The 17,122-nt window shown below is 47.5% G+C and overlaps 3 protein-coding genes across 5 annotated transcripts in view; all 3 read left to right on the forward strand.

The window, feature by feature from the left end:
• CELF1 (CUGBP Elav-like family member 1) overlaps nucleotides 1-3,824 on the forward strand; it is a 72,831-nt gene extending 69,007 nt beyond the window's left edge. For both annotated transcript variants that reach the window (XR_008234414.1, XR_008234411.1), the window contains exon 15: nucleotides 3,717-3,824. The gene's annotated coding sequence lies outside the window, so the exon portion shown is untranslated. The remainder of the gene's footprint in view (nucleotides 1-3,716) is intronic.
• RAPSN (receptor associated protein of the synapse) lies at nucleotides 70-10,701 on the forward strand. Of its 2 annotated transcripts, XM_052781987.1 has the most exons (9): nucleotides 70-1,195; nucleotides 3,717-4,055; nucleotides 5,343-5,501; nucleotides 5,847-5,945; nucleotides 6,041-6,163; nucleotides 7,418-7,591; nucleotides 8,859-8,912; nucleotides 9,565-9,764; nucleotides 10,563-10,701. In XM_052781987.1, the coding sequence occupies exons 1-9, from the start codon at nucleotides 980-982 to the stop codon at nucleotides 10,633-10,635; spliced, it is 1,437 nt and encodes a 478-aa protein (XP_052637947.1). In that variant the 5' UTR covers nucleotides 70-979; the 3' UTR covers nucleotides 10,636-10,701. The 2 variants fall into 2 exon arrangements, with proteins under 2 accessions (XP_052637947.1, XP_052637946.1); XM_052781986.1 differs by lacking the exon at nucleotides 7,418-7,591 and having other exon boundaries at nucleotides 74-1,195.
• A 228-nt stretch (nucleotides 10,702-10,929) lies between these two features.
• On the forward strand, nucleotides 10,930-16,889 carry PSMC3 (proteasome 26S subunit, ATPase 3). Its single transcript, XM_052781990.1, is given in 16 exon segments — nucleotides 10,930-11,027; nucleotides 11,030-11,078; nucleotides 11,080-11,127; nucleotides 11,129-11,192; nucleotides 11,194-11,283; nucleotides 11,367-11,447; nucleotides 13,004-13,129; nucleotides 13,893-13,997; nucleotides 14,092-14,154; nucleotides 14,614-14,751; nucleotides 14,878-15,021; nucleotides 15,237-15,385; nucleotides 15,876-15,972; nucleotides 16,121-16,266; nucleotides 16,466-16,547; nucleotides 16,670-16,889. Coding segments are annotated over 16 exon segments (1,566 nt in total). The 5' UTR covers nucleotides 10,930-10,954; the 3' UTR covers nucleotides 16,781-16,889.
• Nucleotides 16,890-17,122: the final 233 nt, after the last annotated feature.

A 17,122-nucleotide genomic window follows, 5' to 3' on the forward strand; every position in this document is an offset into this window, starting at 1 on the left:
AGGTTCTGGATGCAGGACTTCAGCAGTGCCTTCGACAACTTCTGTTGCAAACTCTTGGAGGACTGTCATGGGTATCTGATGGCCGTGAGCAACTGTTGGTCATGAACAAAGTTTTTCAGGATGGTTAGCTTCTTATTGACCCTGAAATTAAGAAGTCAGTGCTGTATTTGCAGCAAATCTGTGACAGAGCTGACCATTGTCCACAGAAACAGTCCATATTGTCAGCTGAGGCCCTCAAAAGGGAGGCTGAATTTGTGCCTGGCAAGTATCGGGCATATTGTCGCAAGTATAATACTGCACGTGTGTATGTGCTGGAGCCTTCTAGTTCATACCTTACTTTTTAAGGCATGTATTGTTCCTAAAGCTACTACCCCTAGCTGAGGTTGCTACCTCCCAGGCTAGCCCACCACCACCAGCACTTGTAAAAGGTGATGGCTAGAGAGAGAGGAAAGAGACAACCAAGCCATCCCTGTGACTGCAGCTGATTGTCTCTCCCCGAGGTATTAATAAGCTGCATACCGGCGGGCAGGGGTGGGCAGTTGGCTCGCCATGACCTTGGGAGCCGGGGAGCCTGACTAGCATTCCTGGGAGCCATGTGAGCCGAGGACTGGCAGGCGCAGCTGTAGCCAATGGGGAGGAGACCAGCACGGGCTGCTCGGATTGAGTTTCACTCCTGTCGCCTGAGATTTTTCTCTTTCTCTCCCCGTTGTGCTTTTCCTCTTTGTTTATGGGGTTGGACGGGCGAATGCACTGATGGAGTCCTAGAGAGCAAGATGTTTGCCTAGGGGATTTGGGATTCTACCTTCAGTGCTGAGCAACCACTTCTCGCCATTGCTTACCACAGCTCCAGCCCCCTGACATGGCTGGGCTTTTATGGCTCCAAGCCTTCTGAGCGCACAACCCGCCCTCCTCTGTTAGGGCATTTTATGTTGTGTTCTCTTCTGTGCAATTCCTTTTTGCTGTCCTTAGAGGTTAGTTTATGAGGCTTTTTAATGCATGGGAGATGGGTCAGGACCAGACAAAGCAACAAATAGAGAAAGGACTCCATCTTTACCAGTCTAATCAGACCGAAAAGGCCCTGCGAGTCTGGATGAGGGTTTTGGAGAAGTCTGCGGATCCTGCTGGCAGGTTTCGGGTTTTGGGTTGCCTCATCACTGCTCATGCAGAGATGGGCAGATACAAAGATATGCTGAAGGTAAGGCGAACTGGAGATGCATGCATGCCATTGTGTCGCACCCACTACGGAGAGTGGCTGGAGATTAGAATGTGAAATCGGGGGGTTTGTTTTCTATATAGTAGAACATACCAGCTATTGAGTGCATATTGCGGGCTGCCATAATCACTGCGTTGACCAACAGCTCCAGCCCACAAAATACACAGAATGCTACTTTTCACTGGGTCTGGTCCCTCAGGATTCCCAGGATATTGAGGTTCTCCAGTTAATCATGGGGACCTTTCTTGATTTATTCCCCACATACAGGCACACCGTGTTATCAGGCCTCAGGAAAAGGTATGAAAACAGGGCCTTTGCTCCACTTAAACCTGTTTACAGTGTGTATGTCAGTGTGAAAAGAGATTTCCAAGTGGATTCTGTAGAATAAGCAGCAGTCTTGTGGAGACGTCTGTTATGTTGTTCAACTGCTGTTTGATATCTAATATAGATCTTACATTGGTTCTTATTACAATTATTTGTTTGCTAGGGGGCTGATTAAGAGGGGAAAGAGGATGCTTTTTTGGCAGGGGTCTTGAGAGACGTTCCAGGAGGGGTCTGACAGTTATGGTCAGAGGGGGGCTCCCAGTTGTCAGGACAGCATAGAAGGAAGGATACTGGGCTTGATGAAAGAGTAGTAAAAAGAAGCTGAAGTTACATTGCAAGAGCATGAGGATAAACATGTTTGATTAAATGAACAAAAAGAAGCTGATGTTTAGATCTGAGAAGTAACAGGATGCGTACAGAGAGCAGCAGGCAGTGTTTGCGAGGGTGACTCAGGAATCTGGAAGACAAGGCAAGAGGATGTTGTAATAGTCCTAAGAAACTATCCCAGCCTGAAATAGGGTCTTGCTGAAGGGCCTTGATATTCTTGTCCTGATGTTTTTGGTTGCCTCTTACTAGACTGGTAATCATTCAGCACTTAGCACAAAACGAGAAGGGGGTGCCCACATCTCATTGAAAAGTTTTTGGTAGCTCTGTTTAGAAGGGGGTGGGGGGATATCTTACTAGTAAACCCATGCACGTGTCAAAGCCCTATCTTAAAACCAAATACTTAGGATGAACAAGAAAAGAGCGGTATTAATACACTTGGAAAACATTTGAAGAAGAAAACCAATTCTGATAAGTGATGTGGAATTGGGTGGTGGCAGAAACAACAGGCTGATTAGGGAAGAGAGAAGCAAAAAAGGTAAGATGTGGCTACCTGAAAGAAATACTTGAAGGCTTCACAGAAAAAAAGAAACAGGCAAAGGAGTGAGCTCAGTATACCTGAACGGTAATTCGTTACCTGAGAAGGGAGCAGAAAGTGGGATCAGAGTATGTGAATTCTAGTTCTTCCCAGTATTAGGAAGGAAAAATGGCTTCAGTCAAACTGAAGATTTTACACCACGAGTGATCAAAGACAGAGGAAGGAGAACTTTAGCAATAAACTGTTGAGAGAGGAAATAACAGGAGAAGGGGTGTCAGAATTAAAGGCATGAAATTAACTGTGATTTAAGAAGGGTTATGATGCTCAGTCTCTTTTGGAGACGAAAATTACTTCACACCAAGGAAAGAGGCTGTGGCAATCAGGAAATAATGAAGAACTTGTACAAAGGTAGGGGAATGTGGGGAAGCATGAGCTAATGCACATTACTGGGTCCACATAGCAGCTTTCCTGAAGTGCTAAGGAATCTGAGAACATATATACCCAAACATATGCAATTTATGGTTGGGTTTTGTGTTGGTTTTTTTTTTTAATTTTGTGAAGAATGTAAAATGTTCTGGTAGCTTAAATTATTATGTGTTGCCACTATACAAAAAGGAAGTAATTGGTGCCGTTGGGAATTGTTATCCATAAACCTAACTGATAATCTCTAATGAAAACACATACTGAGAAAATTGCTAGATATTTACCTTTGCTACTGGTATTAATTCAAGCCAGCAGTGTGCTTGGTTCATCACAAAACACAAAAGAGTCACTGCTCAGAAGAGTTTGCAGTCTGAAAGAAAAAGACTTCAGATCATTTAAGAGAACTGTATGCAATGAATCCTGAAGGTTATAGAATAAAAACTCAGGACTGCAATTTGTTAGTAAAACACTGATGAAAGAAGGAGCTTGCTTACTTTCTTTTATTAATAGAGTACTTTAATATCTTAAGAATTCCAGAGAAAGTGGAATAAATTAAACTCAGTGAAAGAAAACTGAGCTGCATTGTGTCGGATGTTTCCTGTTTCACCTACTTCTCTTTAGGGCCATTTAACAGCTTTTTTTTTTCCCCCACTAACTGCCAGCCTAGTTCATTTTCCTTGCCCCAGAGACTGTGTGGAGAGGTTTCTTCAGACTGCTCATAGGCCTTTTAAACCACCAGATAAACTGCTCAATGTATAGGACAGTTCTCAGTCTGGGCTGCTGGACCGCTCGGAGATGAGCCAGTTGTCCAGTACAGGGTGCTACTCTGTGGGTGTTTGAGCTGTATTTAAATAAATTACACACTTTTATAAACACTGTCTTTTCTACTTAAAGTTTGCAGTGGTACAGATTGACACAGCACGGGAGCTGGAAGACCCGGATTTCCTTACAGAGAGCTACCTAAACCTGGCTCGCAGCAATGAGAAACTCTGTGAATTCCAGAAAACAATCTCTTACTGTAAGACGTGCCTGAACATGCAGGGTACCACTGTGAGCCTGCAGCTGAATGGCCAGGTGAGCCTCAGCATGGGCAATGCCTTCTTGGGCCTCAGCATTTTCCAGAAGGCTTTGGAGTGCTTTGAGAAAGCTTTACGCTATGCACACAACAACGATGACAAGATGCTGGAGTGTCGAGTCTGCTGCAGCCTCGGGAACTTCTACGCCCAGATAAAGGTGCGGTAACCTAAGGGACGGAAGGGTGGTTGTCTCGTGGCTTCAGGAAAGAGTTGGAAATGGTGTGAATTTCAGCTTATTTCTTTGCTATAGGAAGTGAAGTACTGAGAGAGCGTTGTAAGCTAAAATCTCTTCTTTGTAAAATCATCACTGAGTACTCTCCTTCACAGTAAGGTTTGGAGGATTAGTGTAATGTTTATATAGCACAGCAGAAGCAGCTGCGAATATTCCTGTGTATTGAAAAGATCAAACGTAGCTTCAAAGAAGATCACATCAGAGGAGGTACTGTCTGCGCACAGGGCTGGCAGCCAGAACTCATGGATTCTCTATTTCTGCCACTATCGCAGGCAAATAGCTATTTATATGAGCAAAAACAGGGAGGAACTGAGGATGGGGTGATTTGCCAGTTCTAACTTCTATTATAAACAGCAACAAATAGGTTTTCCTCACAAAGTCTTGGGTTTTGTCACTAATGGAAGACTTACCAACCGAAGTGTTGAAAACTATCAGTAAACTTCCCTCATAATACCAAAAATAAAGAAAAGAACATTGTGCTGGATACTTTTAAGGTATGAAATAAGAAGGGAGAAAAGAAATTTTAAAAGTTGTGGTTTCCTTTGTGCATCTTGGAGAATTAAAAAGTAAGAGGACTTTTTCATTTCTGCAGTCTCATGTAACTTACTTGAGAATAAGGTTAGATATTTAGATAATAGTTTTATGTACTTATTGTAAAATTAGATTTCTTTCTAAAACACTTTTAATGCAGAAAAATGCTTAAAAATGAAAATGTGTTATATTATTAATTATTGTGGATTTGGTGAGGCCATGATTCTTTGTTCCTGTTTCCTGCAATGATGGATAACCAGCCTCTTGAAGATCCTGACTCACCATATGGAGAACATGAGGGCTCCATGTAGATGTTGAAAGCAGAGATGATCTAAGAGCAGAGAAAATTTTCAGCCTTTGGTTATAGAGGATGGTAAATGGTTCCTGCAGAGTAAAGTTGATGGCGTACTATATAAAATTCATTTGCTGTGTCATTGCCCCAGTGTCCTGAACCCAGAGAGTAATATGAATTCAGTATATGGCAATTCCACCTTCCACAGTTTAATACCCAGTGAAAACATCTAGTGAAATACAGCATGTGGAAGAGGAGCAGCAGGAGTTGAAAGGTGTACAGAAATCTTCTAGCTTTTGCAGTGTTAGTAAATAAAAAGTGGTTGGTTTTTTTTTTTCTTCCTTTGCTTTATTTTTGCTGTAACTGCTGTCTGTCTGTCTGCCTTACAGGACTACGAGAAAGCCTTGTTCTTCCCTTGTAAAGCAGCTGAGCTGGTGAATGATTATGGAAAGGGCTGGAGCTTGAAGTACCGTGCAATGAGCCAGTATCACATGGCAGTGGCCTATCGGAAGCTGGGGCGCTTGGCAGATGCTATGGACTGCTGTGAGGTATAGGGTGCAGGCAGACGCAGGGCTGTCTGCAGAGGCTTCTGCAAGGGGATCTTGCCTACAGGACTGGGAGGAAAAGAGATACCATGGCATTCACGCTTTATTCTAGATGTTCCTGCTGCCTCCTGGTCTTAGAGCTGTGGTTTCAGTAGCCCAGGGGGCCTCAAAATTTTGGGTCTATGAATGGCCCTGGGTTGGGAACATGTGAACAAGATTTTACATGACTTAAAAAGATTCTGCCATTTCTTTGGAGCTGACTTTCCAGTGGCTGGAGTGCGCAGTCCCAGCCCTGCTGTTTTGAAGCAGGAACAAGCTCTTTTACTGACCAAAGACAATTTCTTTCAGGAGTCCATGAAGATTGCCCTGCAGCATGGTGACCGGCCTCTGCAAGCGCTGTGTCTGCTGTGCTTTGCAGATATCCATCGCAGTCGCAAAGACGTGCAGGTACAGCACTCTCCTGCCAGGAAGGACAGAGGGGATAGCAAGAGGGTGTGACAAGCCGGCCATAGCAAAACATGTTTTCCTCCCTGCTTCTGCAGACAGCCTTTCCTCGGTATGATTCCTCCATGAGCATCATGACAGAGATTGGAAACCGCCTGGGCCTGATCCAGGTGCTGCTAGGAGTGACTAAGTGCTGGATGATCCAGAAGGAGCTGGACAAGGTCAGTTACAAACTTGTTCCTACAGAAGTTTGTTAGACAAGATTAGAGCATACAGTCTTTTTCTGAACTGTATGCCCGTCAAAGTGCAATAGAGACCTGTACCCCTTGGTTCTACCAACAGGGTCTGTTGCTTGTACAGTTACGTTTCTCTGAATGGTCCCTCTCAGCCAGGAATTTGTTACTAACAGTATGAACATCTATTCTGAGGCAGACTGCTGACTTGCGGAATTGTCTCATTAGTCAGTCCTGATTACTTTTAAGCACTACACTGAGAAACCAGCACTGAGGGAAGGAAGCCTACTCCCGCCATTGTAGGCAATCAGCTTATGCTTATGCTCTGAAATAGATTCCACTGCCTACTTTTTAGCTATATGACTAAGCTCATTGTTGTGATAGTGATGATGCTTAGACAGCTCTACAGCTCCACCATGTGCTTTGCAGACAAACGTGGCATTCAATTCCTAGAGAAACTCTGAAGGTACATAAACTGCGATGTGAAACAGAGAAATGAGAGCAGGAAATCATTTGGGAATAGACAACCGGTCAGTGTAGTACAAGGGGGCAACGTTCCTTATTTTGAAAATGCTTAGGCAATGTATGTGTGTTAAAATCCGGATCGCGCTAGATGCAGCAGATTGCGCTGCAAGAACACTACTGGGCTGCAGAATGAGATGCTCAACGGTTAGCCTTGAACTAGTGCTGAACAACCTGGAGTGCCTGCACAGTGCCACATCAGGATGCTGGTTTGGGCATAGATATGCTGAAGATTCACTCTTACCACTCTAATGAGAGACAAAAAAATTTAGCTCAGATGAAGCATCCCAGCTATTAAGAAATCAGGTATGTGTCTGTCAGAAAAGACAAGATCAAGGTGCTGTCAGCATCCACGTTGCCTACAGCAGGGAATCAGTTGGGTAAGATACACCTTGCAATCTCAGTAAGTAAACACTATGTTTGCAATGGAAGAAGAAACCGTGTAGTTAGAAACTTTGCTCAGTGTAATCCCTTCCCAGCCTCATATCTCACATTCAGAAGAATGGGACAGGACACAGCAGGTAGGCCTCTACATAACAGAATATTCAGAGCACTCATCAAACCCCTGCATCCACTGATCCTACCTCCAGCCATCACCACCCTCTGATATCACAAACAGCTCTCACTTGAGAGCCTGGTGAGGGCTCTGCACAGAGTCCTAATCTCACCAAAACCCACAAAAGAAGAGAATGAATAGATGAATCTTGTATTCTGTTCCAGGCATTGGAGGGAATGTCTGCCCTGGTGGGTCAGGCACTTTATGCCCATTGCCCCAGATGTGACCTCCTCAAATGTCACAGCCCTGAATACTCACCCAAGCCTGTTCTTCAACTTGCCAGTCCCAGTTTCCATTTCTCATGCTACTCATCCCAATATCAGTTACCTAATAAATCAGTTTGCTAACTTTTTACTTGCAGATTCCCTATTGTCCTAGCTTCCTCCATCTTCCTGGTCTCCTTGGCCAGGTAGTCTATTTCCTTTTATTTGCATGAAGGCAATGGTATTGCAGATCCTCCCAGGCTGCTGTCCCAGCCTGCTTGCCCAAACTCTTGTGCAGTCTCATATTCCTGTCCATGACAAACTGTCCCCTGGATCTCTCAGTGTCTCTTCCCCCACCCCACATGCCTCACTTTGATTCTTAGTCCCAGTCATTAATTTCAGGGGTTTCCGGTACACAGTCACTCTTAGTAGGCACAGCTCTCAGTTATGTTCTATCTGCTAGCCTTCAGTTCCTGCTTCCCTCTTCTACAAGTTCCTTATCCCAGGCTGTGGCTGCCACCACAGGTCTAATGCTGCCATCTCTGCATTCGAAGTGCATTCTTTCATCTCATCTGGTCCTCTTCTCCCAGAATAGCAGTAATGCCAAATTATAGGGTAGAAATTTTATAATGTTCTTCCTGAAAACTACTGCATCACAAGGGAGACCTCTTCTTCCCCTTGGACAAATCCGAAGCAGATCTCAATAGTTCTGGAAAACAGAGACTGATGATCAGAACAGTGAGGAACACTGTGGCATCTAGGGTAAAGCAGGGACTCGTTTGGTGTAACAGCTGCTATGCTAAATACTTTCCTTCAGATTGAAAAAGACAGATAGCAGTACACTCACTCCTACATCACACCATGCGTAAGTAGGACAAAGTGGATATATGAATAGCAGGGAAAAAAATGGAAGAGCGTGGTGTGTTGGTGGTGCTGATCCCTTTCCTCCCCTTTTATACAAGTGAAATTAGAGTTGCCCAACAATTATTGAGCCTATAGGGTAGGATGGGGAAAAGGCTTGCTTTGCTTGTGCTTCATCACAACCCCAATGAGCATGTCTGACTGAGTTTAAATAAGTCTGTATTCTCTCTGCTTGGAAACACCAGCCTCTGCCAAGACCATGCCCCTACTTTGCACTGTGTGGCTGGAACAGAAATGTAGCTCTTGGATTACTTGTGGTCTTTCAGAAACCAAGCTTTTCTTATGGATGAACTTTTGGGAGAGGAGGGAAATCTGCCAGACAGCTATCTTGCATCTCCAGAGTTGCAGTGATGCTTGTTTATCCAAATTCTACTCTGTACCTCTTCACCTCTTTCTTTTAATAATTCCAACAGGGCATTCATACAAGTCTGGTTTTGATATATCAGACTGAGAACTGATGACGCATGCTCTCTGTTCACAGGCTCTGGAAAGCATTGAAAAGGCACAGGAGCTGGCAGAGGGACTAGGGAACAAGGTAGGATCCTACAGCTTCTCTTCAGCACTGTCTGTAGTCTTCTATCAGGCAACTTAAGAAGCCAAGCGTTGAAGTATCCAGACTTGTTATTGCTTGTTAACATGCCCGTATTAACCAGCTGATGCTTGGGGTCTTGCTTTGTTGTGAAATGTTTAGTTGTGGGCAGTTGCACATATGATCCATCAGTGTGCAAGTCTGAAAAGGGAGGGAGGAGTTGCAGTGGGATAAACAAAGGGGAATGGGAGGCAGTAAAAATGGGGTATGAAACAAGCAGAGAGCTAGAGGATTAGGGGTCTTTTCTTGAAAAACATTATTGCCCTGAGCAGCAGCTGAACTCTGTGCGGGCTGGAGGTAAAGGGAAGTGAAATAATACAGTGTATGTGATGGCTAGCTCAGGAAAACCATCCTGATGAAAGAGCTGCGGAGTGCCTCAAACCTGGTGTCCCCTTTTGTGATACAAAGAAGTAGGGTTAGTTGCAGGAAGTGCTGAGAGACTAAATGTCCTTATGACTGATGCTGTCCCTCGGCCAGCTTTCTGTGCCGCTGTTTCTCTAGCCGGCTGATGGGGCTGTAGTGGCTTCCACTCCTTCTGTTACTGGTCTGTCTTCACCTTCTTGTTCACTTTTCTTATGTTTTTGCCCTTCACGTGCAGCTTGGCCTGCTGAAGCTCCACTGCCTTTGTGAAAGGATCTATCGCACGAAGGGGCAGCAGCGAGAACTGCGTGACCATGTAGTGAAGTTCCATGAATGCGTGGAGGAGATGGAGCTGTATTGTGGCATGTGTGGAGAGTCCATTGGGGAGAAGAACAACCAGCTCCAGGCGCTGCCTTGCTCCCACTTCTTCCACTTAAAGTAATGAGCTGGAAGTACTAAAGATCCTTGTCGTGACATTAGTCATAGGAAAGAGCTGTTCGTGCCCAGAGCATGACAGTCCTATGCATGCTGTTCCCCAGGTCTTTGTCCTGCTTACCTGTGCCCTGCAGGATCCCATTGCAGCGTTGTGAATCCCATGGCCTTGGAGGGTGAGATTTAGCCATAATATCCATCCCACTCCCACTTCTGTCCTCTAACTGATTGTTCACCCGTGTCCTCACCTTGTAGGTGCTTAGCCCAGTTCACAGGTTCTCATTTAATTCCTCTTGGGGAATCAGTTCTTCACTCCCAGGGGCAGTTTGGATGTTCTTCCCCTGAATCCCCCCACTTTCTCTCTTGCCTAGAGGTACACTCAGGTGAAGAAGGTGTTCAGTCTGTTATTGTGCTACTGCCATGAAAGAAGTTAGCCGTACCCCCGTTTTATTTTTAGAAGAAATGCGAGTGTAACGAAACACTTAGTTCTGAAAATTGAGAATTTAAAATCACAGCCTCGCCATGACACCCAAATCAGGATCAAAGTACTCGGCAGCCAGAGGTGCCCCGCGAGCTCTGCGGATTTGTCTCCGGCAGTACAGGAACCTACTGTTGTAGAGGAACGCGCTGAAGTGCCTCCACGGAACGGGTGGAAAAAGAGATGAAATCTTTGCCCGTGACGGGAGGGACCTTTTTCCCTGTGTTATTATGTGGTTAACCGCCCACAGAACAGCACTGGGAGCGGCCCTGGGGGCGCCTCCGGCCGCAGGGCCCCCCCCCGCAACCCAACTCCTCCCTTTGCAGGTGCCTCCAGACCAACGGGACCCGGGGCTGCCCCAACTGCCGCCGCTTGTCGGTGAAGCCCGGCTACGTCTGACCCGCCCGTGGGGCTCGGCCTGCGCCGTCAGAACTGCTGGGGGAACCTCATCCCACCCCCGCCGTTCCCGGGGAGAGCGGGGGGGGGGGGGGCCTTCAGGCGGTGCCACGGGGCTCGGGTGGGCGGCGGGGGCGTCCTCGGTCCGGCCCCGCTTCCTCGCTCCCTCTGTACGGGGACTGGCTGTAATAAAGGGCATCGCCGGCAGACCTTCCCCGACTGCCGCCGCGACCGGGCTCCCTCTCGCTGGGGCGAGGGTGGTTGGGGGGGGGGGGGTGGGATCGGGGGTCGGGTTCCCACTCCGCCCCTGCCCCGCACTAAGATGGCGGCCGGGCCATCACTCAGCAGATTTGGCCGGTGGCACGTGACCGGCGCGGCGCTTTCTTCCCCTCGCTACCGCCGCCGGCAGATTCGGCAGATCCGTCGGGCCGCGCTGTCCGGGGGAGCGGAGGGGCCGCGGCGGGACAACGCGGAAGAAAAGAGGGGTCGCGGAGCTCCCTCCGCCCCCCCCGCCCCGAGCAGCCTCGTCCCGTTGCCTCCCGCCTTGTTCCCGGGGCGAAGGACGGTGGAATCTGCCGCCCGGAATCCGCCGGCTTGTGCGCTGGCTGGCTGGCTGGGGGAAAGATGGCGTCGGTGTGGGATGAGTCCGAGGTGAGGGGCCGGGGGTGCGGTGGCGGGAGCCGGGGTGAGGCGGGGGTCGGACCGAGGGTGACGCTGCCGTTGTGCCCCCGCAGGACGGCGTCGGCGAGGAGGTACTGAAGATGTCCACGGAGGAGATCGTGCAGCGCACGCGTCTCCTCGACAGCGAGATCAAGGTAGCGGCCAAGGGCCGGGGAGCGGGGCCGGGGAGCGCGAGCGGGGCCGGGCCGTCTGCCTGCGGCGGGGCCGCCCCTTGGGAGCCCTGGGCTGGTGGTGCTCGGGGCGGGGCGGGCTTAGCCCAGCCGTGAGGGTAGAGACGAGGGCAGTGAAAAATAAGATGCGGTTAACTAGGTGGGGAGCGGTAGGTTAGGGAGTAGAGTTAAGCCTTGAAGGTAGGGAAAGAAGTGCTGAAAGAGCGAGGACCCGAGGAAGCTGAGGGGACGGTTGTTCTGCAGAGCCTTGGATGCTTTAGGTAAAGGTACATAAGTCCTCCCAGCTCTCGTAGGCACAGGGGAGAAGCCCGTTCCGTGGCCTGGGTCAGGTAGGATCATCGAGTAACTCAGGTCGGAAGGGGCTTGAGAAGATCTCTAGTCCGGTCTCCTGCTCAAAGCAGGGTCGGCCATAACCCCAGCTGCTCGGGGCTTTATCCGGTTGGATTCTGAAGGTCTCTAAAGACAGAGATTGCACCACTTCTCTGGGCGTTCTGTGCCACTGCTTGACTGTCCTCGTGAGGATAAAGATTCCCTTTACGCACAGGCTGAACCTCTTTTGTTTCAGTCTTTGTTGTCTCATCCGCCCACCGTGCGCTGCTGTGAAGTGTCTGGTTCTGTCGACTTGATACCTTCCCCAGTAGTTCTCCAGCTGAACAAGCCCACGTCCCTCAGCTACTTCTCACAGGGCCCATGCTCCAGCCCCCTGGCCGTCTTGGCAGCCCTGTGCTGAACTCAGTCTGGTTTATCAATGTCTTTGCTGTATGGGGGAGCCCAAAATGGGACAGACTGCTCCAGATAGGGTCTAACTAGTGTTGAATAAAGGGGGCTGATCACTTTTCTCCATCTACTGGCTACACTCCTGTCAGTACAGCCCTTGCTGTCGGGGCACGTTGCTGGCTGCTGCTGACTTTACTGACCATGGAGACCCCCAGGTCCCTTTCCGCAGAGCTGGTCCCCAACCAGGCAGTCACCAGCCTGCGTCACTGCAAGGCGCTCTTCCTTCCCAGGTGCGGGGCTTTGTGTTTCTCCTTGAATTGTGTGCTGGAACACAATTCTTCTTTAAACCCAGCAAAATATAACTTTAAAACAGGTGAGTGTATATGGATGCATATAGATATGCGCATGTGTGTGTATATCTAGTTACCTATGTATCTGTATATGTTAAAAATAAAAAGCAAAACACGGTTACCTTATCTAGGTCACATCCTTATCTAGGTCATATTGCAACCCTGTAAGCTGATGCATTGATTAGGCTAAGGTTATCCAGTGACACTGCGAAGAAATTACTTAGCTATATTGATTAGTTGGAGACCAGAATGGACTGCGTAGCCTTGATTCCTAACCTGTTTTGGCTAACTTTCTGGTTTTTCCTCCTTTTGTATTACGTTTCCCTTTATACCTACTGTTTCCTCAGACTTAAGTTTTTATAACTGGTTTGCTTTTGGATTAATGTATGAATTTTATCTTGCCTCAGTCTTCTGATATTATTCCCATCTCTTTCTTCTGCGTACTGATTCCAGATCATGAAGAGCGAAGTACTGAGAGTGACCCATGAGCTGCAGGCCATGAAAGACAAGATCAAAGAGAACAGCGAGAAGATCAAAGTGAACAAAACCCTGCCATATCTTGTCTCCAACGTTATCGAGGTGAGAGTGGTGCACTCTTCCGCAGCAATGTGAGAAGTGTGCACGATGTATATCGGGACGGAGACGGGCAGGGGGACGCATTGGTAATTTGAGACGTGGCATATTCTCAAACTACTGGTGCTCCTGCAGCCAGGGCTTCCAGGTTTTTCTGTTGGTTTTATTTGTGACCTGGAAGTGCAAGTCACTTGCCCGCTTCTTGTCTGGGTCCTTCCTTGGGTGTTGGCTACTGCTCATCTGTACATAACATAGCCATCGGAGCATGCACGCAGCCTCGCTTAGTCTAGACTTGGGCATGTGAGATTTGGTATGTGCTTTCTGAAACTTGTGACACAGCAAATGAAAAGCAGTGGCTCTGTTATTACATCACATTCTTTCTGTAATTCAGTAGTTTTGCTGATAGGCCAAAAAAAATGCTGATAGTTTCCTGTTTTTAAAAAGAGGGGATTGGTTTGTACTAGTGTTTTAAAACTTAATGAACTTAAGGTTTAATGCGAGCTGCTGTAATGGGAGGAGAAATCGGTGCCATTAGCGACTGCTTTGTTCTGAACTTTATAATGTCTTCCTATGCGCTGTCGTGTGCTGCTTCATGAGGAAAGGAAGAAATTAATTTTTAGAGGAGGGCTTTAACGCTTTCAGGATTCTACTGCTGAGGGATGATGGGAAGTTTTATTTCTCCTACTGCATGTAATCTAGAAGCGTTAATCCTGGGGTCATCCTGCTAGCCTGGTTACATTGTCATGAAATCTCTCTCTCTGGTTTTCAGCTGCTGGATGTTGACCCCAATGACCAGGAGGAGGATGGAGCAAACATTGACCTGGATTCCCAGAGAAAGGGCAAGTGTGCTGTGATCAAGACCTCTACACGCCAGGTAAGACCCACGTGCCCAGCTAGGGGTGAGGAGTGCTGAAAAGGACTTTCTCCTAGTATGGCTGGTTTTGCTTACTTTGATTTCTTTCCTACAGACGTATTTCCTGCCTGTTATTGGGTTGGTTGATGCCGAGAAGTTGAAGCCTGGAGACCTAGTTGTGAGTGGTGCTGTTGTGACTGTTGGATGTGATGTTGGCCAGAAAATTGCGTACATCTTGCCCTTCATAAAGGAGAATAATCTGTCCAGATTTCCCCAAGACCATTTCTGTACTAAAATTTTAACAAAAAGATATTATGGGTTCAGTCATGTTTGTAGTATAGAGAAGTAGTTTGGGGGGAGGTGTTCTTTATACATAAATTAGGTGCTGAAAATTTAGATATCACCCAGTAAGCTTTCTAAACCCAATCTTTTGTATCGTAAGTTGGACGCCTCTTTTTCAAAATGTGCTAGGTTAGCTATGGCGTTGTCCACTGTGCCAAGCTGTGGTGATTTGGTGAGTGCCAATGTCAAAGCTGGTTATTCCTGCATCCTTGAGGTCTAGTGAATCATCTTTGATTGTGTGTTTATTAATTGCTATCTGAAGGGCCTGTTAAAAGCAAAGGACTTGTGTTTACAGGGGGTGAACAAAGACTCTTACTTGATCCTGGAGACTCTACCTACTGAATATGATTCACGGGTGAAAGCCATGGAGGTGGATGAGAGACCCACAGAGCAGTACAGTGACATCGGGGGGCTGGATAAACAAATCCAAGAGGTGATACTTTATGTTTAGTTTCTGGTGTGACTGAGGACAACGGTGTTTGAACTTCAGCTCAAAGCAGGCAGCCTGGATCTGTGGAGGAGAAGGGGTTTATGTATTAATCTTTTTCTTTTGCTGTAGCTTGTGGAGGCCATTGTCCTGCCAATGAATCATAAGGAGAAATTTGAAAACTTGGGTATACAGCCGCCCAAAGGAGTCCTTATGTACGGGCCTCCAGGAACAGGAAAGACGCTTTTAGCTCGAGCATGTGCTGCCCAGACCAAGGTAAAAGGAACCTTTGAAAGCATGTGCTGCTGTAGAACAGTACCTGAAAAAGAACATCTCCGAGGGGAGAGGGGTCATACATACAAACTCATGTTACAAAGGCTGGGATTTTCTTGTGTGCTTGCTTGGTTGGTTGTTTTAGTTATGGGCTTCTTGTAGTACCCAGAACTGACCCTGTTGAGAAACGAGGCATAGAATTCTCTTTCATTTTCCAGGCTACGTTCCTGAAGCTTGCGGGTCCACAACTTGTGCAGATGTTCATTGGTGATGGAGCTAAGCTGGTACGTGATGCTTTTGCTCTAGCCAAGGAAAAAGCCCCTTCCATCATCTTTATTGACGAACTGGATGCCATTGGCACTAAAAGGTGAGGTGTGGGCCATGTTGTAAAGCTCTTGGGAGCTGCCTAGCAGCCTCCTTTGCCTGTGCATGTGAGGGAAGCCTAGCTTAAAGCATGGCCTATTCAGAAACAGAGAGTAAAGCCAACCACAGATAGATAGCAGTTGCTGCAATCTTTGGGCTCATGAGCAAAGTTCATGAGACTTGGGATCGATGTGACAGTCTCCTGCTGTATAAAACTGTTTTCTGATAACTGCATCAGAACTGTTCACCCTCCTTTACTACTTGGGCCTTTAGCCCCATTCAGCTGTAAGGACATAATCAGGCTTAGCTGCTGCTGACGGTTATTCTAGTCATGGTCCTCATGGAGGTAGGTCTTCTGTAATTTCAAGGAGGAGGTTGGAAGACCTTGACCAAGGAGTGTGAGCTGCAGTCATTCTGTCTTTTTATGTGATTAAAAACATAGGGGCAGGGTGGTCAGGTTCACGCTGACAGTTTCACCCTTGTTTCCTCCTCAGGTTTGACAGTGAGAAGGCTGGTGATCGGGAGGTGCAGAGGACCATGCTGGAGCTGCTTAATCAACTTGATGGTTTCCAGCCCAACACACAAGTCAAGGTTGGGATCTAGCAGAGAGTGCTACTGAGGTCCAGGGTGCTCTAGCAGGGGATGGAAAACAATGCCCAGGGAAGAAGCTTGGTGGAGCCTTGGGGAGGAGAGGCCTATCCTCCAGGTGCCTCAGACTGATGACCCTACTTCTACTTAGGTGATTGCTGCAACCAACCGGGTTGATATCTTGGACCCAGCTTTGCTCCGCTCTGGACGATTAGATCGCAAGATTGAGTTCCCGATGCCTAATGAAGAGGCCAGAGCCAGAATTATGCAGATCCATTCACGCAAAATGAATGTCAGGTATGGCAGACGCATGGCCTTCTGGGGCTATGTTTGTCACTCGTGATGGTACCTCAGGGCTGTGGAGTGGTAGGTGCTGCTGCTCTCTTTTGTTGAGAGCTCCCTGTTGGGTTTTAAGGAAGCTCCATACCTTGCTTTTTCTATTATTTGGTACATGTTCTCAGACTTTTTTCCCCCCCTCCCCTGCTGCTCATGTCAGCCCTGATGTGAACTATGAGGAACTGGCTCGCTGCACAGACGATTTCAATGGAGCCCAGTGCAAGGCTGTGTGTGTTGAAGCGGTAAGTATTCCTCTACAGCAGCCAGCACTGATCAGCGGGAACTGTGAAAGCTAGCATGGCGTAATTACTTTGAACTGATGTGATGCTCACATGCCCTCTCTAAATACTGTCTCGTTGGGCAGGGGATGATTGCCCTTCGCCGTGGAGCTACAGAGCTCACCCACGAGGACTACATGGAAGGAATTCTGGAGGTTCAAGCAAAGAAAAAAGCCAATCTGCAGTACTATGCCTGATCTCTGCCCAGTCAAGGTTGTGGCCTTGGCAGAAGGCAGGACTAGACTGGACTGTACCACTTACTTTCTGTCTGGAAAAAATAAAGCATTTTTTCCCTCTAAAAACAAATCCTTGATGTGTTGGGGCTGTTGCCCTTGCTCAGTGGTTCTACATCTGCAAAAGGGAAAGTGAGAACCTCCTGTCCACGGTGCCCAGCATGCTGCCTTTGGAGCCTCCTCCTGCTAGAACTGGATTAAATCCTGCTCTGCTACTTCTGGATGAGGACCAACAGGTTATACCGCAGTAAGTGTACTTTGATGAACTGCAGCTCAGACAGCATCCCCTGTTTTTACCTGTGCAGC

The sequence above is a fragment of the Harpia harpyja genome, chromosome 3 (assembly GCF_026419915.1).
Source record: "Harpia harpyja isolate bHarHar1 chromosome 3, bHarHar1 primary haplotype, whole genome shotgun sequence".
Classification (NCBI taxonomy): domain Eukaryota; kingdom Metazoa; phylum Chordata; class Aves; order Accipitriformes; family Accipitridae; genus Harpia; species Harpia harpyja.

Bases quoted from the DNA above. Each gene is read 5' to 3' on its own strand.
- RAPSN (XM_052781987.1), top strand. From the start codon at position 980: ATGAGGCTTTTTAATGCATGGGAGATGGGTCAGGACCAGACAAAGCAA. The intron at 4,056-5,342 runs GTGCGGTAACCT...TCTGCCTTACAG, and splicing joins ACTTCTACGCCCAGATAAAG to GACTACGAGAAAGCCTTGTT. The intron at 9,765-10,562 runs GTAATGAGCTGG...CTCCCTTTGCAG, and splicing joins TCCCACTTCTTCCACTTAAA to GTGCCTCCAGACCAACGGGA.